The sequence below is a fragment of the Haemorhous mexicanus genome, chromosome 1, assembly GCF_027477595.1.
Source record: "Haemorhous mexicanus isolate bHaeMex1 chromosome 1, bHaeMex1.pri, whole genome shotgun sequence".
NCBI lineage: Eukaryota > Metazoa > Chordata > Aves > Passeriformes > Fringillidae > Haemorhous > Haemorhous mexicanus.
In genome coordinates, this window is record NC_082341.1 from 43,369,364 (window position 1) to 43,394,911 (window position 25,548).

Consider the following 25,548-nt stretch of genomic DNA (forward strand, 5'->3'; position numbering starts at 1 on the left):
GCAGCGTGTGAAGCCTTGCTCACGTGCAAGACTTTGCAATTACTGTGTTGAAAGCACCTAAGATCATCCCTGCTTGTTGTTCCACCATCATCTCTCAGCAGCTGAAGAAAATCTAGCTCGTTTTTGTTATTGAAAATGATTAACTATTGAAGAGCAACTTAAAAACCATATACTTCCACGGCATAACAGCATAGAAGCATAGCAGGATAAAATGAAAACATTTGTACAAATCCACCCATATTAAGTTTTCTCCTCTGCATTTCAAATCTGTTCTCAGGGTGTCCAGGAGCAATGAGAATAAATCAAAGAAAATGTCTGATTCCATGAGGAATTCCTGTAAAGATGAACCCCATACATTTCAGTATGCCTGCTCTCAAGTTACAACTACCCACTAACACACCCCAGACTGAAGAACACAAAAAATAGTGGGGTTACCATCCTCGACTATTTTATAGCATATAAACCCAGCAAACAGTTTTGGAAAAAAGCAGCAGTGCCTGTTTCCTGGGTTTAGCAGAGGGCTCCTGTGTTTTGAAGATGCCAAGGAATGCTGCATTTTGGAAAAGCAAGAACTTCCCTAAGAGTGGAGCTGGCACTCTAAACCTAGACTTTCAATAGCGGATCTCTGTGTTTGTACTCCAAATAAGTGGTAGGAAGTAGCAGTGCTCAGCTATGTAAGTAGCTTCTCTGAATACGCAATCAGGATTGCATAATTTACAAAATTATACCAAAAAATAACTGAAGGTGAATAAAAAGAGCTCTGGTTAAAACTGAGCTGGTAATTCATTCCCTAATGTTAACATTATGTCAGATTAATGTGCAATTTCCTTTGCGTTTGGGAAAATCACGTAGGTGCGGACATGCTCTCATTACTCTGCTAGGTGAATTACGAAGCTGTCATTAAAATAATTACCAATGGAAAAAGAAGGGGAATCAAACATTTACTTCAATGTAATTATAAACCCTATTTCCTGCTAATGTGGGTAATTTATCTCACTACTATTAAAGGAAGTAGAGTAAAACATGTGCCTGTATCAATACCCTATTAAACAACGATCACATATCAGTGGAAGAGAGACCCTACACAGAGCAGAATATTCAGGCAGAAAGAAGTGGTTACTCCCTCTGCTCTGCAGATAGTCTCTGAAGACTACCCACAACAAAAAGTAATTCAAAAAAAGATGCAAGTCATAAATACCTTAATTCATCCTATGAAACAACTGCAACAGGAACTAACAGGATTTTCTTATTTTCTCTATTTCACCATGTTTCTTTTCCCAAACAGTGTGGTATGTTTGACCATTGTCTCTGTACAGGTTGCTACTTCTTATTTTCATTTATTTAGGTAAAGCACAAATGCACTTTATTTTTAACAACTATGAAAAGGTGGAAGAAAAACTTATGAAAACCATGTCAAAATCCACATATTAAAAGTAATATTAATAAAGAATTTGTAGCAGAACACTTGGTAGATGGGCACTCTTCCATACTAGGAAATAGGTTTCTCTATAAAACAGGAGAAGAGAAAACAAAATAGATCAGAAAGACACAAGAGAACTACACTAATCAGTTAATCATTCTGATTTTACACCGCTAATAAAAAAATATCTCCCAGATTCAAACTCAGTTTACAGGGTATGAGCTTTCTTTATTGGTGATGTGTGCACAGGGACTGATATTTGCCATGAGGGGTCTTAGCAAGTTCCAGAGAACTTGGTATCATAAAGAGCTACAGAGAATAGTGTACTGAGCTTTACTGGATGCCTCTGACAAGTCACCAGTGCAAAGATTACTGGTGCAGTGACTGCATTTCCAAGGAAAATAGTGGTAAGTTTAAGGTCTTATTATGGTAGCTGAAATAAAGCATCTTTTCTTAAAATGCAATGCCTTCTACAAATAACTGGTGATTGTTATCCTTCCCATTTCTGTGTTTTTCAGTGCTTCATTTCTGTGAGCCACATTATCTCAAACCACTTGTATAAGGCTCTGGACTGCAGGTGGCACCATTATGTCATTATGAAATGAAACAACATCATTCCTGAGACAGGTAGGCAGAACAGAGTCCTCCAACCTAATTAGGGACCTACTCTGTGAATATGAGGTGTGCAATCTAATACTAGTCCTATACACATAAAGGAAAAACAATTCTCTCTAAGGTGAAGATTAGGAGGTATCATCTGATGCACACTGCCAACATTAGCTGAAGTAAATGGAGCTGTATAATTTACACCAGCTGAGAATGTCCCATTGACCTTCAATGGCCTTTGGATAGGGCCCTCGGAAGGAACACTTGAGGGAAAAACCCCAAACTCCAAGCAAAGTAGTGTGAGAACTCTAAAGCAGCTGCTCAGGAGTAAAGCAGATGCTACACTGCAGTAAATTCTGATATGCACTGGATGAAATGAAGAGCAGATATAATGATGGAAAAACCAACCTGTGATACTTTCAAGAATGTTACTGGAATGGAAAATGTTGCTTACATGCTCCTGAGAAAATTGCATAAATTTTATATTCATGTATTCCAAAAGGAGTGAGCAGTGTACCAGGAACCCATCTGGTACACAACTCCCATCCTCCTAGAAGTTAACTCTGTCCTATGAACAGATAACAAGAAGTTTCTGGTGGATCTAGCAGGAAGCCAGAGATTGGCTTCACAGAGCTACTTAGAAAGAGAAGGAACTCTGCAGTCAGAATAGACTTTTCTTTGCCTTTCACATGCATACACAGAAATATTTCCAATTAGTGATGACTCTGCTGTGTACAAAGACACTGATTCCCAGAGGACTTCTGCTGAGCACTCAAAAGATGTTCCTCTTGCTGGTAAGGAGATCAGAATGCAACGTGTAGAGCCCACAAAAGCACTCACTTCCACTAGGTGTGCACCAGCATGTCAGCAATTCACTGCATTGTCTTTCTGCTGTACTATGGGGAAAAGTTTTTAAGTCAGTAATAGCTGTCAATCTCCTGGCAAACTAGCCCCCACCTACCAGTTTGATCAGTTATTCCAAAGCCACACAAACTGTCCCTGGCAGACCTCCTCTGGATGAAGAAAAAGTGTTTCTGCTTAGCAGTCAGTCAGTTAACAGTCAAGATACTGTTGGTGAGGCTGAATAGTCAGTGGGGATTCACAAGTGGAAAGATGAAATCAAGGGTAGAATATCTCAGGAAATACAGAGAGAAATTGGTAAATAACCTTTCATATGAACAGGCCTGAGAGTACTCAAGGCTCAGAGAAATCTGTCTTCCAGGAAAACTAACATTATTTAGGATAGAACTTTCTTCAATATTTGTCATACACTTTGCTTTCTGACTGCACCCAGAGTACTTTTAGGCTTAATTCCAATAGTGTATAAAGAGTTGGCATGGTCATTAATGGAGATTCAAATTATTGAAAAGAGGTCTTGGACTTGAAAGTGGATTTGCTCATTTTTGAAGTCATAATTTCATTTCAGTATTGCACCGTGCAAGTGCGAGCTTGCACTCGCCGACATTTGAACAAAGATGTCAACTTGTTACACATCATTAAATTCTCATCATTATACTGCTGCATTTAGTTGGGAAACATATGTACAAAATGCCTCATATTCTGAAAATTACCTCTGTGTACCTAAGCACAAAGCTCAGTGTCTGGAACTCCTAGAGTAATTTTGGGCCAGGAGTTAACTTCTGTGGATTTGTTCCACTCATCTATTAAAACAAAGTACCAATAATCAGGCTGGCTAGGTACTTTTTCCAGATATGTTAATGAGGGTTCCAAGCAGGACCTGTTGCTCCTCTTAAAGGGATTAATTTTTATTAAGACTTGTTGTATTCTCTGGTATATAATTCTAATTCCTGTCCTTAGACAACAGCCTGGATATCCTGCATATCTCTAAGATCCTGCCTGCTACACCTGTCCTAGTAAATAAGAAAATCTTTTCTAATGAAAGCATGGGAAAAACGTTTTTCTCTCCCTGGAGGATTTTCAGAATTTCAGAAAACTCTCTCCTCCTGTATCAGGACAAACCCAAGACTGCTAATATTTCTTTTAGGGATGGAGGGAAGGAATAGAAGATAGTGTTTCTGGCCGGTGGCTAAGGGTCTTTTACATTTTGAATTCTTGCTCCATCATTTTCCCCACTTTTTAGGCATGGGCTTTATCCACTGTTATAGAAACTATTCCAGGCTTCTGCTCTGTGCTTCTCTCTTGTTCTTCTCTGTTGAAGCTGCTTTGTTTTGCATAAATCTTTAAATATTTATTAAGGCAAGGTTTTGAACCTGAGTTTCCCACTTCAAAGAGAAGCATTTAAATATCATATGATGGCATCAGCCTTTCTCTTGTTCACTCCCCCCCATTTTAATTATACAATGTGGATCTGCTTCAACAGAAAAGACTGGGAAAGCCAGCTTGCAATTAGTCAATAACTGAATGACTTGTATTCAAATGGCTTCTCCACATCTCAGCCAGCTGCTCTGGGCTGGGGACTCTCGCAGTGCTGATTGCTTCCTCCCTTTCTTTCTCTTTGTTATTCTAAACAGAATTTCCCATCCTGCTTAAAATATTTCTCAAGGAAAACTTTTGTCAAAATAGGAGTTTTTCCACGAATTTCCAGATGCAGTTAAATCAATCTTTTCTGGTAAAATTCTCTTAACCTATGGAAAACATCTATTGATGCTTGGCAGCCATCATGAGTGTTAGGCACAAGCGGCAGTGAGCCCTGGTTCTACCACTGATGAAATCTCAGTCAAGTTATTTCTGTACACATTATCGCTCTTCCCATCCACTGGAACTAGGAAAAATATGGACTTAAGGTGCAGAACTGCTTGGCTATGTAACCTGAGTGACAGTGTCCCTGCATTAAACTAGAAATTTGCTGCAACTTGCCCCAAGCATTCTAACATTTTGAACTTGACCTCCTGGAAGTTTAGTCAAATATAGTTTTGTGACTATATCTCAACTGACATATAAAACTGAGTCATTGTATATATGAAACAATTTCAGAACCTGGTCATAAGGTAAGCAATAGTATTTAAAAATGTTATGCTTTTGATTTAGTTCTATAACTTGCTGAGATCTAATTCTTTTTTTTTTTTTTTTTTTGACAAGGGTGCTTTGCAGTGCTACCTGAGTTAAAGACAGGGTTTAGGTTTTGCTTTCTCTAGTTTTGCTCAGGCTGGTCATATTGTATTAAACCAGCTCAAACACCACATATATACAAAATAATTAATTTCAAAATCTTTCAAAGGAATGCTCTGAATAAATGCTCAATATTAAAACTATGAAGTAAATGTGTTATGAAAAGAATTGTTAGTTCCACACATTGGAACTGTCAAATAAAGAAATACATTGAATGAATGCACAATAGAGTAGGAAAGAAGAGGAATGGCTTCTTTCAGTGGTTATAACTATAATCTTCCATTCACTTACAGAAAAATGGCTATTTTTTTATTAGTGTAACATACTAGCAAGAGCTGCAAAACCTAATGCAGTTAACATAATTCTCTTTAAGAGATGTGCTCTTCACTGTGTTAGAAGGTCCTGTCTTTCAGAAGAACTAAAAGACACCATAGGAATTGATCAAACATGGCAATCAACTGGCCCCTACCAGGAAATATGATCTCTGCCTCTGTTTTGTAAAATTTAACAAGTCAGTCAATTTAACAGACAGTTGAGTTCAGAGGGAGCCTAGATGTATATCTAGACAAAATAATAAAGTTGAGATAAAGAACTAACTTCACAAATAAAAAAATTTCATTGGAGACTTGTGATTTTGATTCTTCCAGTTAAGTCTCTTCAAGAGATTTTTCAGAGAAAAGTACTGAGAACAAACCCCCTTGAAAAATCAAATCTTCCTAGACTGCCTCGGGTTAGGTACATAAAAATAATTGGTACTTTTTAAAAATCCCAGGCAAAAATCCCTGGTGAATTTCAGTTAAAAGCACTTGAATCAGGCTTAACGTCACACAGTTTCAGTTTACTTCCAGTTTAGGGACAGGGCTGGAAGATAAAAACTTCTTTCATGTTTACTCTCTAGTTCTACATATTCATCTAAGAGAAATACTGTTGAAAAGGTCTTTTGAATTAAAAATATTAAGGTTCCTTCCAGGCTAAATTTTCCTATGGTTTTGTATCCATCTATGGGCATCTAGATCCAAAACAGCAACAGAAGACCACATCATTGCGCTCACTTTTCCAGGGGTACTCCAGAGGCTTGGGGAGATCTATTATCCAAATACTCAGTACAAACCCAGGCCTGAAGAGCACCTGCAATTTCATTCCACCTCAGAAAGCCTTTCCATGGTTTAAGTCACTACACTGATATGCTTTATTCATGCTATTAATACAGTAGATAAAATATCTAAGGAATTCTAAGGGGCTTTGGAAGTAAATGCAGTGTTAATAAAATCTTGAGGAAAAAATATGCTTAAGGAGTGACAATATCACACTGGCTAACCATGATGTCAGAACTGAAACATGGATAGAAATGGATAGAAAAAATGTTAAGGTATTATTCCTGAGTATTACAATACATTATCATTTTTGGATATCTGATTGTCCTTCTTCAGTTATCAGTGGAGAAACAAAAATAAAACAGCAAGTGATGCTCAGACATGTATTTGCTTTAAAGTAGGTTTGATACATAATTCAATGTAATATAGGAGTAAGGTGAGATAGAGATATTAGAACCAAGTATTTCTTGACAGATCGAATTTCACCTGTCTTTCATTACCTGAGATGTGATAACCATTGTCAACAACTGAGCAATGCATGAAACAATTAACCCCTTTTTGGAAATCACTATGAAGCAATGGAAATGCCAAAGGAAAAGGAGATTCACATCATCTCTCATAAAAAAATAAAAAACACTCGAAAAAGGGAGTCTCGCTGAAATGTCTCTCTCTGTGAGTTACGTATGAGAAAGAGGAAAGAGCAAAGGAAAAGGTGGGCTAAAGAGCACTACAAAATCAAAAACAAAGCTGTAAAATTCTTTTGGTTTAACAGGAAATAACTTGAAAGTATGAGCAAGGATACTGCCTGCTGCTTGAGTGCTGTGTTCAGAGTGAGAGGACTTGCACATTTTCTGTGTTAAAGAGCCTAAAACCAAGGCTTAATCAGAAACATCCCTGAGTTCTGAAACAAATGTCCATCTCTGAGATGCATAAGATTAGCATGGCCAATGAGAACAACTTTTCACTAATTGCAATGCAATTAACAAGCTAGAAAGAAAGCTTATGAAAGAAAAATAGTGACCATTTAATTAAAAGTATGTTTTTTAATTGGAGCAAAGAGGAAAGAGGGAAAATAAGTTGATAGCTTGTTGTTTTGGGTTTTTTTTCCATCAACTACTACATCTTTTTTATAGATATAATCACTCAGGTCTGGAACAGGAAAAGGCACTAAGGAATTATTATTAGCATGGTAATGTCACATGAAAAATTGATTTTCAAGGAGGAGAAGCTTTAGGAAATTTGTTTAGCCTTTACAAAATCAATGTGTAAAAGAGTCAATGTGTAAAAGAAGTCATCTCTTTTTGTAAGCAATCATTTTTATAAACTCCAAGCACAATTAATTTCAATATACCAGCCTGTTCATTGAATAAAATCATTCATGCCTAAATATAGTTATATTTCTCCATTGCAAGAAAAGAAGGTAAATGGAACATGCAGTTGCTCCTTGTAGTGCTGTAACATTCATTTTAGTAACACTCTCCTCTAGATGAAAAGAGTATTTTATCACAAAGCCAATGACTGTGTAACATCTTGACTAATTTTCAGAATTTACAAGGTAATTTAAGATTCCCAGAATATAATCAAGATACATCATTTACAAATTATACAAGGTAGAAAATTGAAATGATTAATCAACAGCCCCTTTTCATACATGACAGCTGGGAGGTGCAGATCTTACTTACATGAAATGTATTCTTCCAAAATATGGTTTTCAGCAAACCATGAGGGGGCTTGGATCAAGCACCTGAACAGCAAAGATGCTGAATTCACACTGCCTGTTCCTCAGGAACATCACCCTGAGCTCAGCACTATCCAGTTTCCTGGAACTGAACTGTGGAAAGTGCTACTTTGACTGGAGGTTGCAAAATATATTTCAGCAAATTGCTCTGTTTGATCCAAACTGATAAAAACAATACATACATAAATATAATAATATTTTTTTTTAAAAAAATAGTAATGGGCTTTAATTCCAGATTTAAAATTTAAAGCAAGAGAAGAAAATTTATCTATGAAATGCTGTCTTGAGTAGCAAAAAATAACATTTTGTTTGGGGGGCACTTCTTTTGATTAAGAGTCTGCTACAATTGTGATAAATTCAAATTGTTTTATGTGAACCAAGCAGCATGTTTTGGGGAAACAAGTTGAGATGAAAATCCTGACCAACTTTAGTCCTCTGTATTTATGCTTGTTTAGCAAGAGGTATCTTCAGCATTAAGACAGTATAACCAGAGGGATGGGTGAAAAAGGGATCTGAAAAAAAGATGGGTAAAAATCTGCCAGTATCCTGAGGTTTTCCTTCAGCACAGCATTATGTTGGCATAAACAGGCTATTCACTGAGTGCCCTTGTGGGATTGCTGTTGCAGGACTCTTACTGCAGACTTGCACAGATGCTTCTCTTTCTCCATGGACAGCAAGTGGAAACATGTGCATCTAAAAGTCACAAAAGGATCCTGGCACCCCTGGATTTCGTGGAAACTTTCCAGGGGTGCAATTCAGGGCAGTATTTTTTAAAAATTATCAGCAATTCTGATTGTTTTTGACAAGCAAAACTTGTGCAATATTGAGCTATTGGAGCAATGGATATCCCAAGGGCAGCAGAAATTAATGGACAGATGAATAAGGAAGGTGAAGGAAGGAAGTCTTTCCTGGCAACAGTTTATGGAATAGTGATTACAAAAAGTGCATATTTTCATTTTTGTTAGTCCTGGAAAACAAATGACTAAGGGAAGCTTTCAGTATGAAAAATATGCCTATATTTTGTAGAAATCACTGGAATCTGTAGTGTTGGGGTTGTGAAGGACCCCTGCACCTGCAATTGGGGGACATATATCCTAAATCTAAAATACCAGAAGAACTGACTTCACTACCAGCATCTGCTAATGCTGCACCCTTTGAAACAGAAATATTGAAAAAGTAAATGAAACAAACAAACAAAACCAAACCAAACCAAAACAACCAAACAACCCCCCCCCACCCTAACAAAACCAAACCTAAAAGAAACCACAGGCAAACTTCTGCATGCCTTTTAAGATGAAAGAGAGCTTAAATGTAATGCCCTGTAGTGAAAACACTTGTTTTTACAAAAAACCTCAGCTTTTTGCCTATGAAGGAATGCTAGTCTATACAAGAACTGACAAATGAGTGTCCTTCTTCAGCTTAATTCTTTTCCCCAAACTTCACTTTTACATCCTAAGCTTCTCTGAATATCCAACCTGCAACTAATCTTCATCTTAAATTTGGTGGCAAGCCTGTCCCTGGGCACAGGGCAGTGACAGTGACAAAGTGGTGATCAGAATGATGGTTTGCCTTCTGTAGGAATGAAGGAAATTAACAGCCAAAGGAATCAGCACAAGAAGCTGTAGAGAAGACAGATCAGGCTCTTATTTCTGTATCATTAAAGATCAAAGGAAAGAACTCAAATGTCAACAACTTTACAAGTACATGCTTAATGCTCTGAGCAGCCAGGAAAATGGGAGCAAGTCAGACTAGGACAGCATGCAGGGAACATCACATTACCAGGATCCTGTATTTTACTTCTGCAGGTCACCTTAAAGCTATGTAGTGTTGAGGATTTAAAGCTCTTAAGGAGATTAAGAGTTCAAGAGCTGTGAACAAACAAATTTAGGCTACTAAAATCACAATTCTATATTTCAAAATGTGCATGAGATGATTATGAGTATGAGTTAGTGATTTTTAATTATTTTGTGCAAGTCTTGCATATTCATAAGTCTGCCTGGAGAAACACACACTGCATTCTGATGAAGAATGCCATTATCTCTCACTCTCAACATAGCCTCAGCATAGCACAAGACAAGGTTTCAGGGGCAGGACATGACACTGCAGCAGGCTCACAGTTTCAAATATCCACAGGAACACGGGGGACTGATCCTTCCCACAGCCTCAGTTCTGACCACGTGTGGCACCTTCTGCTGCCCAGTCTGCTTCACCTCTGTCCTGCCCAGGGCTGGTAGGCTTTCATCTGCCCCAGTTCCTCATTCCCAGCATGGCATGGGGATTGGCTGGAGCCAAACCATGCTTCTGCTTCCCCACCTCAGCCAGCGTCTGCCAAATGTCAGAGCTGGGGCATCCAAGGCTCCCAGGAGAGGGGTGAGGGAGGGAGGAGGTGAGAGCTGTAGCACAGGGATCCCACACTCAGGAGGAAGCTGGAAGGCATTTAGGCTTTGTTACCATGCCCAGGAGAACCAGAAGGTGAAGCCCCCCATGGCTGGATCCTGCCTCTCCCCAGACACCTCAAAGTGGCTTAGAGCACACACCTAGAGAGGAAGGACACACCTTCCACACAGGTATCTCTGTCAGATAATCTGGTTGTGTCCTTTCACCTTTCCTTCTTAGTGGCAGTATCATGAAACATTTGGGTGATAACTTTCAGCACTGCTTGGATCAACATAACTAATTTATTAATAACATTTATCATCAATCTGAAGCAATGTTCACCCAACCCCCCTCTCCCAGTTCCATTTTATTAACGCATAATACTTGAGGTATTATGAAAAAATACTCTTGAAATCTGAAAATTGGCAATATTTTACTCCCGTATTTTATCTTAGTCAAAAACTGAGGACTCATTTCTGGCATGACTCTACTAAAGCATTTTTTTCCAATATTTTGAAGTGCAAGGGTCTGAAACACTACTGTCTGTCTGAGAGGACAATTGGGTCTCCCTAATGTGAGTAGCCTACTTCTCAATTAGCCTGTAAAAATAAACCTGCCTTTCCAGACATTAGTCACCAGACTCTCAGATGTTTTGCTTGCAACTAGAAATGAATTCATTAAAAAAACAGAAGTAGCTGATATCAAACAGGGATTCTGTTGAAGGGCAGTATTTTTATGAAAAATGTATAAGCTGATATGTACAAGAAAGGAAGGCAGCAGAGGGCTGTGCATGTGTAACCAGGGTCACTATTTGAATCAGGATGAGTATTTGAAGGCACACACAGAATTCCCTATTCTACTGCTGCTGCCACAAAATAGTAAAGAACTAGACTGGCTTATCTGGCTTATCTATGTGTTTGTACAAAGCAAATGAGACATAATTCAGTCCTAAATAATCCATTTACCTTCTCATAAAATTTTACTGGAGCAGAAAAAAAAACCTTGCAGCATGACCTACTAGCAGTATGCACATCACCTTGCTATAAATATGCAGTGTCTCAGATAATGAAGCCCTAACCATTTAAAGGTTTTTCAAATGAAAATCAGTGAAAAATTAAGCTTAAATTTCATTTTGAAAGCTACAAGCATTCATCATGAGAAAATAATAAAAGTACGTGGTACCAGTACATCTTTCTGTCAGATGCTAGTGAGCACCCAGAGAAAGGGATATTCCTCTTTACTTCATCACATTTTCACAGTTATTGGCAGTGAACAACTTTGCACTCTTGTGAAGCTGGAAAGAGCATATAATAGATGCTGGTAAAAGCCAGCCAGAAAGCAATAAACACTCATGAATTTGTCTACTCCAATTTTTAGCAGATTGACAGATTTTGGCCTCGCAACATCCTTTGACAAAACATCCTCTGTCCCATCACTGAATTGTGCTGTATAAAAAGAGAAATACCTTTGTGCCTGGTCATAGTGATTTTCACATTCATGCGCCCTGAGGACAAATAATCAAACCATTCCTTCATCATTTCCCCTAAGTCATACATGACTTCAGAGCTACCTCTCTAACTTTTCCTACTATAGGAAAAAAACTGCTATCAGCAAATCCTGGAATTTCTCAGAAATAAAATCAATAAGGAGATGCAATAGCCACTCTAGGCTAGTAATGTAATGGTCAACAGTGTAAGAGGTGATTAGTAGATCTAAACAAACCTTAGGCATTTGATATCTAGAGTTGTTTCAGAGATCAACTGCTGATGCTGCTGCTGTTCCTATACTGTAACTTCAGACCAAGGCAATTTGGAGTGCATGGGGCAGGCCAGCCACAGCCTTTTATAACCTCTCTTCTGAAAGAGGCTAGGAGATCTGACAGCCTTACTGTTACTGCTGAGGAATGATTTCTAGCATCACTCACCTCCTCTTCCACTCAAGGATATATGGGCAATTAATGTGCTTTTCAGAAGAGGAAGGATTAGTATGTTTGTGGAAGGAAACACTGTCACTTTGCTAATCTCAGGCAAAGCAGATACAGTGGCTGTCATGCTCAGGACACGAAACATCTCTATGGTCATAAAGCAGTCTTATGCTCAAAGCAGCTTGCACATCCTTTGAGGTGTTCTGTGGCAGCAATGAGATAAATACACCAAGCTTTGAGCAATTCTGTTGAGCAAAACTTCTATGAATAGCATGGTGGCAACAGCTAAAAGGAAAGGTGTTGGATTCACATTCTCTGAACCTGAGAGAAGCAGTGAGAGAAGCAGAGAAGAGAATGATCAAAGCAATTCCTATCTCACTTGCTGCTCCTGTGTTTGTGCACAAGTGGAATGCATTATGGAAGATGGTTTACCTGAAGGGATTTGGTAATTGGATTCTGGTGTGAGTGTTTTGTTTTCTTGACCAATCTCTGCAAGTTGTGTCCTGATGGTCGGTCAGGAGACAGTCACGAGATTCTGTTCAGTTGAGTTCTTGCTCAGTTTCAGTTTAGACATAGTGAAATATAGTATAGAATAATACAGTATAATAAAGTAATTAATTAGCCTTCTGAATCAATGGAGTCGGATGCATCGTTCTTGCCAGACATTGGGGTCGCCTTGCTTTTCCCATAGAAAGGGGAAAGGATGGCTGCACCTCAGCTGGCAGGTCGGAGAGGGCCCTGAAGAACACAAGAGCTGGGGCTGGCACAGTGGCAGCTCAGCAGAGGAGGGGCCAGGAGAACACCCATCCTCCCAGGCTTCCTGAAGGACACAGCTGAGCCATTGCTCCTGGTGAGCAGGCCATCAAAATAACTCCAGTGTCCCCAGTGAGCAAGCAGCTCTTGATTTCTCTTTGTCTGAGGAGCACTGGGATGGAAGTGTCCCAAAGGAACTTTATCCTAACATCAAATCCTGCTCAAAGCTCTGAGCTAGTGATAGCAAACACTGGCAAAATTTCCCTGGCATGCTTTAGCAGCTGTAACACACTAACAGAGCAACAGCTACCCTTAAACACACTGAAGTCTCTAGTCCCAAGAGCTGTGGTTTCCTCCAGTATTACCAGAAGGAGGGCTGTTTTTTTTTTTTCCATGGAATCCTGTAGAGCCCTGCCATTGAGTAATTTCAAAATTTTTGGGAGAACCAGCACACATGAAACCATGCTTAATTTAGGGTAACTAAATTAGATTTGGTATGGCAGATAAAGCAGTTTTTATTGCAAAACATAACTAGCTATGTCAGGTGCATATACATTATACACGTGTACTCACACATGACAGAATGTGTATAACATCTAGCTGGGAGAAAACATGTTTTGGTAAACTAAAAATGCAGACCTAAATTTTAACAGAATGAGTGTTAGATGAGATCCCTGGGTACAGAAGGGCTAAATACATATTTTTAATGTGAGACTTAGTTCATACTTTTCAAGCAACCACTGTGTAATAAGACATCTTCTAAAATATTTGCATTTAGACACACTTGATACCTATTTCTGCCCTTGTTATGTCTTGAATATCACAAACAACCTATATTTAAGCCCCTGAAGATACTATTTCTAATATTTTTTTAAGAAATGTATTATTTTGCCTAAGATTTGCCTCTGCTAGGTTCTCTGAGATACTAAAATTTAAAATACACATATATTGTTATCTGCACCATGTAGCCATTTTCACATGGCAGTATGTTAACCCATAAACTATCAAATTCAATTTATAGGTAGAATTTTAAGGTAATCTTTCTGTTTAAAGTATGTAGTTCATTGCAACAACTACATTTATTACAAGATTTTACAACAAGGAATTTCTGTGAGTGTCTAATTTCCAATTTACACAGTAAAAAATAAAACTGGAAAGAAACCAAAGGCCTTTGTGAGTTGATTATATGTCAGCCAATGTGAGGCTATAAGAGACTGAAATGAGATTGCCTAGAAATTGCCTTCCCTATTTTTTCAAATCTCAGCAGAAAAAAAAGAAAAAAAAAAGAAAAAAAAAAGAATAAGAAAAACTGGTTAGACTTCCATTTTTAATATCACAGGATGGTGTAAGTCACACAGTAAAATGTCCTGTAGACACAAAGGCATGAAAATGATGGATTTTCTTTAAGATACGCAAGACTTGAAATTCTCTCACTACAGCATTCTGCTGCTTTACAAGGTTACAGCCATGCCCAATCCTGATCTGGTTTAGTGACAGCAGAGCTTCATTCTATTGTTGTAATTCAAAATGGTAACACTTGTTTCTGAACTTTTACAGGAAGCAGCTCTGAGCTAATTCTGGGGTCTGTAAGGATGTTCAGTGCACTGTCCACACAGAGATATGAAAATTGGGAAGAATGTAGAGGTCATTTAATTAATTGGCATCCCATATGCCCACCCTCCAGTATGGAATTGTCCTCATTACCAGGGCTGTGCTTTGTTTCATTTTAAATGGTCCCAGGGATGGGATTTAGTGCTCTATCAGCTATTCCCCTGTGAGGGAACCAGATCCCTGATTTGGATTACAGTCAGCAGCACGCAGAGGAGCCTCTGCTTCATTTCAGAGGATTAAAACTTGGTTTCAAAGATAAAGAACCCTTCAAAATGTTTCTCATACTGATGACTTACATAGAAAAGCTGTAGAAGCCTATATTTATTCATCTTGGGATGGAACCATGGAGGCAGTAGGCAATTTGAAGGAAGCTCACAAGAAATGCAACGTACAAATTATTTTGAGGCAATCCTCTTATTTGTAAAAGAGAAACAGAGAAAACACTCTTCAGATCTCCTAATCCAGACAAACATAGTCACACAATATATTTTTTAATTTTTTGTCATCTCTGCCCTTGTTTCAGACTATGAATTCTTCTTCTAATGTCAGGGGGAAATTTAATTTCTCCCCAAAAGGTCATGGAACTGGTGGTTCTGGTAAGGAACAGGAAGTAAAAATCTCTTCACAGGGTGAACTCTGAAATTTTGTCTGTCAGAGTCATCCAAGGTTGGGAGAAATACTCCTGTCCCTTGCTGCCCTGCCCATTTTATTTAAATATACCAGCTCTTCAGCCTCCTACCAACTTCTGCCACCCTTTTCAGCACCCAGGCCCTTGGAGATGTGAATATCACCTCTTTTCTTTATAACCACAGTGTGTCAGATGATCTCTCCTTGTGCAATTCACTTGGACCCTTAATTATTGCGACAACACTTGTTATTTAGAGAGCTCTTTCATCTTCAAAGCATGTCACAAACATCAATTAACCCATATCTAGATTAATTATTGTGACAATTCATTTGCTATATATCCAGCAATTCACTGGAGTTCACTTCAATGGAGAACAAACTAGTGGCTATTAAAGTCATGGAATGAGTTCACTTGACTCCAATAGATATGGGATCAAGCTCATTTCTTGAGTCTATTTCTCTCTCCTAAATCTTGACTGCAACATGGTATTTTCTTCCCCAACAACTTCAGCTGCTTTATCAAGAATACAACTAAGGAACAGCAAGAGGAAAAAAAAGAATCTGTAAGATGAGATCACACACACATAGAATTAATCAGTTTTGGTTTTGGGGTCATATCAAATCCTTTACTCCACCTGCACAGGGTTTATGAAGATTGATCAGGTCAGTCCTTGACACACGCGGACAATTCAGGGTTCCAAACACACTGCTACAATTAGTGAATTCAGGAGGCACTCATATCATAAGCCAATTGCAGGGTAACCCAAACAGACAACAGGGAGAGTGGCTGCAGCAAATTCCCCACAGTCACTGTAAACCTTAGGAAATAGGCTCCTAAAGTTTTTAATAATCATTGTAGTGTCTGTGGTAGCACTTCTTTCTCTCATGTAGAGAAAGCAAGGGGAATATGAAAGAAAAAGGAAAAGAAACATGCACTAGAAATGAAGGTTTAATGGTATTTATGCAAGGAGGTCTCAGACACTGCCTTTCACAGTGTGTTATTCAATTTTATAACAACTCTCAAAGTAATGCATCATTCTCTCTGAAGACTGTATTAAGACTCCTATGCCCATGAAGCAATATGCACTTAAACAAATATTTCTCTTAGTTTATTAAATATGCACCACATCCTAATATTTAAGCCTAATTTTTTTTTTCTTTTCAGCACCAAGAAGGAACTTTTTACTATCCAAAATTATCAGCTGCACACTTAGCTGTAGAAGAACTTCACTGAAAATTCACATGATAACATCCTTGAAGTGGCTAACAAATAAATAAACAAATAAATATTATTCGGTCTATAAAGAAAGAGTGGTATTCTCCAAGAGTGAGGCAATAATTCTACAGATTCCAGGAAAATGCTTTGACCTAATGAAAAGGAAACAACTTACTGAAAAAGAAATTTGAAGGTATCTTTTGATTCATACTAAAGGCATGTAAAGGTTGAGTCTCCCTTCTTTATTTTTGAACATTTTCTACAAGGACTGCATTTGCAAACACCTCTTCTATAACATCAGGGTAAGCAAGCAAGGAATGATTGGCTCCACTGGCATTAATTTGGTGAGTAAATTGAAGGGAAAATGTAGAACTGCTTAGTTAATCAAGTATGACTGAAATCACCCAATCAAGAAAATAAACAGCAAATCTAGCCTGTGCTGTAATTTGTTCTTGGTGCCACTCTCTTTCTACATGGAATTGAAAGCCCAAATAAAACAGCAACAAGAAATGAGCCTTCTCTTAGGGAACAGTGTAAAATCCTTCAGTTCATGCCTTTCTAATCATCATTTGACACTGCTTGAATTGCCTTTTAAGCCACATGCTTTATAAAAATCCTGCAGAAACTATTGCTGTTGACCACAAACTGTATCTTTCCATACTACTGCTTCAAACACTCTGACAGCTAAACTGTGAAAGAATAAAAGCACTAATGGATATGTCTGACTATATTATTCCTTGTATTTTAAGCTTTACTTGGTCTCCTTCACAGGTTCTGCTCAGTTACTTTCACTGGTGGCTTTCAGAGATGCTGAGGGTTTATTTTACATCTTATAATACACCTATATAAGCAGAGCAGTAGTCAAGTATTAAAAGTCACTGAAAACTTATTGATCTAGAGAACACAGCAGCAAAAATTCAGAGAATATAAAAATATTCACTGCTATTCACTTTTCCTTAGATCATAATGGAGCAGACAATCTATAAGAAGCAATTTCTTCCCCCAATGATCCATCATTTTGCATGAAAGAGTCAACACTTTTAAGAAATCAGAAGGAAACAGAAGGTTACAACTCTCTGAAGAACACCCAACATTCCACCCCCAAAAATGCAATAGCAGACACTGGGGAAGTGATTGTTATATTAAGAACAAATTCTCATGTAATGATTTTAATTAATAAAATGAAAATCAAGTGATTATCTATTTGCATCCAGAACAATGTCAAGATCCTTTTTGTAAGCTGTGGAGCTTCTTCTATTAATATTGTAATGAGGTTTACATTATATAATAGTATCAACAAGGCAGAAACAGCACTGCATAGATTACTAATTTAAGCAAAGTGCAAGTCTCTCAAGAAGACCTTGTTAACAATGACCTACCAACAAAAAAAAGTAGAAAATTCATGGTCTGTGAAAATTCACATTGGAAAGTGACTTATTAAGATCTTAATATGGAAATAAATTGAAAATGACCTTTAAAGTCCTGAGTGCACCTTGCTAGGACTAAGAACATCATAGGTACACCGGGGCTTACAAGCACATGGAAGCAGACTTCTCTGCAGAAACCAAACACTGCCTGTGCTAAGACACAGCTACTCCAACAAATCAGATGGACAGAGCCAAGGGAGTCAAATGGACATTAAAGAAAATAGAGAAGAATGGCAGAAGCAACTTTAACCTCATTAGAAGTGCACAGGAAGAGGCAACCTTCCCATAGTTGCCAAAAGAAAGAAGCAGTACTGTCTGGGGGCTTCAGGCTGCAAAGAGCCCTTGATACACACAGAGAGGCCTCGTAGCCTAGTGTATGGAACAGCCCTGGCAACTGTGGCTGCGTGTCCCACTCACAGCTGCACCAATTTCACTGTGATCAGCACCTGTAGTCTGGGTCACGCAGGGAGGAAGCAGTAAACAAGCTGACAGCAATGATATAATTGCAACAGACAGATTTTTGAAAGGTAGAAAAATATCTAATGGACATGCTTCCTCTGAAAATTTCCCCTATGTAGGTGGAAGATGGAAAGGGCTTTCTATACAGATATGACATGTGCTTCCCACTCTTCTAGCAGCTTATCAGTTCACCTCAGAAACATTTTTATTCCAGTTTTTTTTTTTCCTCAGTTCCTACTTTTCCTTGTGAACAGAACTTTTTTTGAGGAGGTTCTCCATACAACCTCAGCAGGGGGTAGAATTATTGTGTGTCATATGCCCTGTTTGGCCTTTGCCTAACAAGCACCTTGTTAGGAGTTTATTTCCAAGTATTATAGCACCTAATGCCAAAATAAAAAGAGACTACTTTTCTGTATACATTCCCAGGACTTCTCTAGAGAAAGAAGAACCCTGCAACTATTAGAATGGGTGGGCAGTAGATGATCTCTGCCAGAAGGTAGCTACAATACAATCTTGTATTTCAGATAAACCATTGATGGCAACATAACTCACGTGCTGAAACCAGATTTGAATGCCAAAGTTTCACAATTTACAGGACTTTCAGCAGAACAGACTAGGATAAACCTGCCCTCAGAAGGAGTACAATCCTCACTAAGATTTGTCAGTAGTCACTTTTGTGATTTGGAAACCTTTACATATCAGAAAAGCAATGCACTACTTTTGGATCTAAGAGGCATTTTGTTCACTTCAATGCATACACTAATTGTCTGTCCTGTTAGCATTAAAAGAAGGTATGACTGGCACTGAAGCATGACCAGACTTCTTGGATGGTTTCACTGTCTGGGAAGAAAAGCTCAGTAGGTTCATAAATCTAATATATACTTTTCAAAATAAAACCTAGAGCAGCAATAATTGTAATAAAGTTTTACAAGATGTCCTGAGAGGAATAAAATGTTCATTATGCTCTGCACCACAACTAAATAAAGCAAAATTAGTTTTTTTCTTTAAAAGCCCAAAAGGAATTAAAATTAACAGACTTTTAAAGAGTGATAGCAAAAGACTTTTGGCAGACCCTAACTATTGGTTGCTTTGATTTTAGTGACCTTGCTCATCTTATCTTTCTAAACAGACATTTTAAACCAGAAAGTTTCAAATGCTCAGACAGTATAAAGACTGCTTTGTGTGCAAGACTTATGAAGAGCAAACTTCCTGTAAGTTGAATGACTTCCTGTGAGTTGTTTAAGGGTACTTTTCCCATGTTAATCCTCACTCCCCATTTCAAAAATCTGAAAACTAAGCTTAGTAGCCATGTGAATTCAGTGGCAGAGATGAAAGGCCAGGACTTCAGGCTTCCAAACACCCTACAGAGGTAAACCAAAGGCAGGCACAATTGCAAGGTGTCTGCAGCTGAGAATTTCCACAAGCTGACAGCTCCCTCTGAGCCCTTCTGGTGCCTCTTTAAGCCTTAACTCCCATTATGCTTTCAGAGTATGTTAAAAACTAACAGCAGGAAGAGACACCAAACTACCCAGCCTTATGCAATTACTGCTCACAGTGATCAAACAGCCTTGGCAAGAAGCTGGTGCTCAGCAAGGCAGCTGGAATACACTAAATCTCCCCCACGTTAAATAAGGCACAGGGAACTCTTCCAACACTTAGCAGTGACATATTGCTGTATACTTTATGAAGTGAAACAAAAGCAACTGAAGTCAAAATTTCCAAAATATGGTAATGCAAAGAGTGGAATGCTTAGTCAATCAGAGTAAATCAAAGTATAAACATTCATACTGTGCTATAGCAGTCACAGACACTTCATCTCTCTAATTCTTATCATTTTCACTCTTCTGTCCTAGCTGCCATCCAGTTCCTAGGTTATAGACCATCTGAAAAGAAGCAAATAATTATCTGACAAGTATTATATGCTATCTCTCAAATACAAGTGATTTGGGTGGCTGCTCTACCATAACAGTCTTATCTTACACTCACCAAAAGTTATAAAAGGCCTGAATTTGAAATAAGGATCAAGCTTTTTTGTTATTTTACAGCCATAATTAGTTTTTAAATATTCCTGTGCTCATGAATGATCTGATGCACATCTTAGTACTTTTACCTTTTCTGCAAATGGCTGAACTGTAGCCTCAGGCAAATACTCAGATATCTAAAGCAAGGCTGCAAACATTTGCATACACAAACGAAAGCCACGAAAAATTCTCCCAAAAAGAGGGAAAAAAGACTGTCTTGAAAATTCTCAGTAGATTCATAAGACCTGTCTTGCTCTGGTTTTCTTCTTTAGCTATTCTTTCACTGACTTTCCCTGTATCTTCTCTACAGGCAGTCCTAAGGGACTACTCCTGTTCCTCTTCACTTCTCCCATTTCAGCCTGTCCTTTGGCAGCTTGTCTGCAAACAATTTTGGCTACTGTCTCTGCTCATAGCTCAAAAGACCACCTTTATTTCCAGACCCATTTTCTTCTGCCCACACTGAAATCTGAGCCTTTCTTATACCTTCTCCCCTCAATTTCAGAGATAAGAGCATTTTTCTCCCTGCGGAACCTCATTTCTCTACCCTTATGGACTTGCCACTTGTTCTCACATCCTAGACTTCATATTTTGTTTGCTTCTCTTCCTAGGCTTTCTCACCTAAGTGATTTAAAGACCACATGTACACAATGTGATGAAGGCAGTGCTGTGCTAATTCTGCTTTTCATTTCAGTAGCAGAAATCTGATCCATCTCTTGACTCAAATTTATTTGTTGTTCCATAATAACAGGGCTAATTTTGTGAAACCAAGCATTCATAAGACAGCTTTTTTACCCTTTCCACACATCTGTGGAAAGGGTAAAAAAGTTACAGTGAAGATGTGCACTGTAACATATCCTCACCAGCATTTTATTTTTTCCATCTGCACAGTACAACCTGCAGTAAGTAAGGAGTGAAAAATGACAAGACCCATTCTCCAGGGTTTTGCAGCTATAATGATGAAAGAAGAAATGTTTGCAAGGACAAAATAAAATTCTATTAAGTAATTTGATATAGTAAGAAAAAAAAATAGTCATACTTTTGGGTCCAATATCCTTCCATCAGGTCTAAAAGTCTGAATAGACACTGTGCACCAGTGCTCTTTGTTTGATGTTTTTAAATTTAGCATTAGCCTTCAACCTGGTCAGAAGATAAAAACAATTGGATAAAGACTTGATTAAGGCTAAATTAGCCAAAAGATGATTTTTTCTACACAAAGCTCCAGGTTCCCAATTACCTGTCTTTCCGCCAACTAGAAACACTTCCATTACTATGGCACATGTCTTTTTGTGGCCATCCTATTCTTCAAGTATAATAAAAAATCTCCTATTACAGTGTTTCTTTTACAGAAGGCCTCCAGATACAGAAGTGAGGAAATAGTAGTTAAAATTGTGGTCAGGTTGCCTCTTCCCCTGAGCATACTTTCACCAGTTAAATGATGTTGGATTTAAATTATCCAACTGATTGGGAAAAACAGCCCCATATTTTTTGAGGTTACTGTAAGAAATATAGAGCATCATTTACTGATTACAGTGGATTACCACTTCTCTACATCCTTAATTTGATTATGGTAATCATAATGCAGCTGTGTGATCATCTTTTCCATCAAAGAAAAGGCAAGTGCAGAATAGCAATCTACGGTTGAAAAAGAGAGACCAACTTTTGTTTTCTATGAGTAAAACCATTAAAAAAGTAGGAATTACTTCTGACCTTTAGCCTGCGATCCTGGTCTCCACTGCACAGAGAATTTACAGACACTTTAAAAGTCTTCCATGCTGGATTTAAGTTATTCATCACAACCTGTAAGTGAAAAGAAGAAAGAGAAACCTTAACATTTCCACATCTCTCAGCAGAATGCTAACAAGAGCCACAATTCTCAATACAGTACATTCACCAGCAAGAGAAGAAAGCAGAGCTCAGCTGGAGTCTTCAGAACCACATCCAATGAGATATGAGCCCTTGAGCAACTGGCAGTTTCCAACACTCCTCCTCTGCAAAGCCCCTAAAAGGTGCAGGAGTGGGAAGTGGACCCATACACACCCACAGAGGATGCTACAGACATTGCTCCAGCACTGTCACGCCTCAGTGGGAGATAATTGACAAGGGAAAGGGTGCAGAACTGAACTGGAAGCAATGGAAGACATGCAGGACTGGGCAATGGGGATGGGCAACATCAATTTACAGGTAAATTGTTTGCCTTGCTAGGAAAACTCTGTGGAATCCATAAGAGGTTTATAACCCCTAACACCTGCCACAGCTCCATCCTATAAACATAAATGCTGTTTTTTAAGACAGTGCCAGTCATTACCATGGAGCAGTAATGTCACTGGGTGATAAGAAACAAAGCACCCAGACTACATCCCCTGAGAGGATGTGGGGAAGAAGCCACATAGTATTAAGGGGAAAATATGATACAGTCTGTAGCCTGGTTTTGGCTAAATCTAATATTTATATCTCCTGACCTTCCAACAGAGTATCTGCCAGGTTAATTAGGTTTGGACCTTTGGCTTCACCTTCCTTTACTGCAAGTTGCATAAGTCAAGACCTGATACCCATTAGTTAATGACACTAGAGTGTAACACTAAGAAGTGTTTTGTAAGTGTGAGTGTTTGCACACCTACATTTAAAACCACTTCCCTTTGTGACATGAGAAGCATAAACTATGCCTTCTGACAGCCCATCTGTGCCCTTGGAAAGTGAATTCAACTCTATTCCTTACCTCAGTCCTGTGAACAAGTTGTTGGGTTGCATCATCGTTCACCCGAAAAATCTCCAGAAAAGGATCAGATTTGCTGAAAAAATCCTAAAAGAAAATACAGGATAAGTTACTCTTGAGGCTTCTATTTCTTTGAGCTTTTCAGGCACAATACACTGGGTTCTTCCCTGACTGCTAATGAAAAGGAAGAGTAGTTTTAGTGAGACCTCTTGGTGTTTCTCAGCAATACTTCATTCTTGTCCTTGTCTCACAAGGATTCCTGTGGTACTGTTGTTGTTCTCAGTTTGACTATTTAATCATGGCATGCAAAACTGTAAAATGTCATTTAACAACCTCTTCCCTTCTTACAACCAGCCCAGTTTCCTGAGTATTAGCTCTGTCATCAACCTAGCTTGTTTCTTTTTTCCTCCACACCTGTTAGATCTTTTGACACCAGTTTTCTAATGCATTGCACTTTGAAGTACATTCGACACTGGGGTTGAATTTCACACTGTTCACCTACCCTCTCAAACCAGAAATTATTGGCCAAGACATTGTGCTGCTACCAACTAACACAAATAGTGTCACAATGGATTAGAGGTGGTTAGAGAAGCAAGTCCTCCTCAGGGTGTGGTAACATGGTCCATGCTAAGATGACAATCAGAGCAGTGCAATGCAAGAAATAACTTGGTATCTCTAGGCAAATCTGTGACAGACACCAAGGTTCACATTCACACGCTGCAGAACACCTTCTCCTGGTCTTGTATCCAGCTAACAACCCTGAACTTTCTTACACAGACCTAAATTAAGTTGCTTTTTATAGTGCTGCTTCAGTTTGGTCACAGGATCTTTTGTTTCAACATCTCATTTATTCTGGACATGCTGGCTGGGGGGGAGAAGAGTAACTGGCTGCAAACCCAGGAGGGAAAAAACTTCAAATTTCTAACTGTGCTATGCTGAAAAAGTAGGGTTTAAAAGGACTAAGTCCATTTCCTATAGTTTCAAGTCCCCTCTTAATTTTCTTCTTTAAAAGAGTCACATGACTAACTTTGTGCATAGAAATATTATTCTTCCATATAGGCCATATGCAAAACCACAGACCCCATGTCAATTTGGGGAAGTGAGAAAGTCTGTTCAGTATCCAAGTGTTTCTATGATAGTGTAAAAATTATTATATATAATTCTACTAATTTCTCCTCACCAAATGTCCACCATACCTATTTTTTATTAGCTGCAAGGCCATTGGTTTGGGAACAACTTTGGATAAGATGCTAGCCAAAGTCTAGCAAAAATTAAAATTATTTTTTAGGGCATTTTTACAATCCACAAATTCAAAAAAAACAAAGAATTCAGGGCTTTGAAAAGGGACACCTGAATTTGAATGTCTGGAGAAGAAAATGAATTTCTACAGACCACAAAGCCTTGAGCAAGGCTCAAGGAACCTAAAGTCTTGTCATCCCCTAAAAATGACATAATTTTGTGTTGATAGTGTTGTTTTGTCATTGATCTGCTTCTTCACTTTCTAGAGAAAACTTAGTGGCGCATTTAACAGCTGAAACACATGAAGATTTATTTGTCAAATCCTGTCATGGGGAGCATGTAACAACAAAGCTATATGTTTGGCTATTAATTCCAGCTATATAGTAAACATGACATTTTATGTCAAACTCTGTAAAACCAGTGCAAAATTCAACCAAGTAACTCTAGAGTTTGCCTCAAGGCCCTGATGTAGATTTAGTATCTGGACACTACTCAAAATTTGAAACTTCTAGGACATCGGGGGTCTTGGTGATCAAATTCTGCCAGGTTACCAGTGTATAGCAAAGAGAACAAGCAGAGGGAGAGGGTGCTCGTTTAATCATGGCGACACAAAAATCCAGAGTGCATAGGGTTAAAAAAGGCTGAGCTGCCTCTTCTCACACATAAGCATTCTGATGGAAGCTGGGTAAAAGCATAATGTTCAGAGTTTCTTTATCAAACACAAATTGATAAGTTATTTGAAAGAAAGTACCTCAAAATGATACATCCAAAGAATGCACCCTGGTGTGTAAAGAATTCAGAAAGGAAGCCAAGATTTCATTTAAAGCTCAAAGTACAGCATCATTCCTAGCTGAGTATCATAAAGGTACAACAGCACATCAACACAAAGGAAATAATTTCTGGTTTTAACTACCAAGATAATACCACATAAAAGGAAAGATTTTAATGGTGTGGTGGATTGTTTATATTGCTACCCCTCCAATGCAAAAACAAGACCTAATTACTATCAGAATTGAGGTACAAACAAAAAAATCTTTCTGTATTGGAAGTGCTTTGCAATAAGTAGAAAAGATAAGCTGAAGAAACATTTGCTTTCACAATTAACTTTTTTGGGTTGTTATGCTGAATCTAATAGCTTTGCATTATCCCCCAAGAATATCCTCTGAAAGAAGAATAGCTGCAATATATGGTGCTATTTTAATAATATTTAAATGATTAATGTAATACATTTGCT

General features: G+C 38.3%; 1 protein-coding gene across 2 annotated transcripts in view; it reads right to left on the reverse strand.

Annotated features, from left to right (window-relative positions):
• CPNE4 (copine 4) overlaps positions 1–25,548 on the reverse strand; it is a 228,355-nt gene that overhangs the window by 65,191 nt on the left and 137,616 nt on the right. For both annotated transcript variants that reach the window (XM_059847547.1, XM_059847539.1), the window contains exons 6-7: positions 23,079–23,162; positions 22,070–22,159 (exon numbers count right to left, since the gene is read on the reverse strand). In XM_059847547.1, the coding sequence (XP_059703530.1) occupies positions 22,070–22,159; positions 23,079–23,162 (174 nt within the window). The remainder of the gene's footprint in view (positions 1–22,069; positions 22,160–23,078; positions 23,163–25,548) is intronic.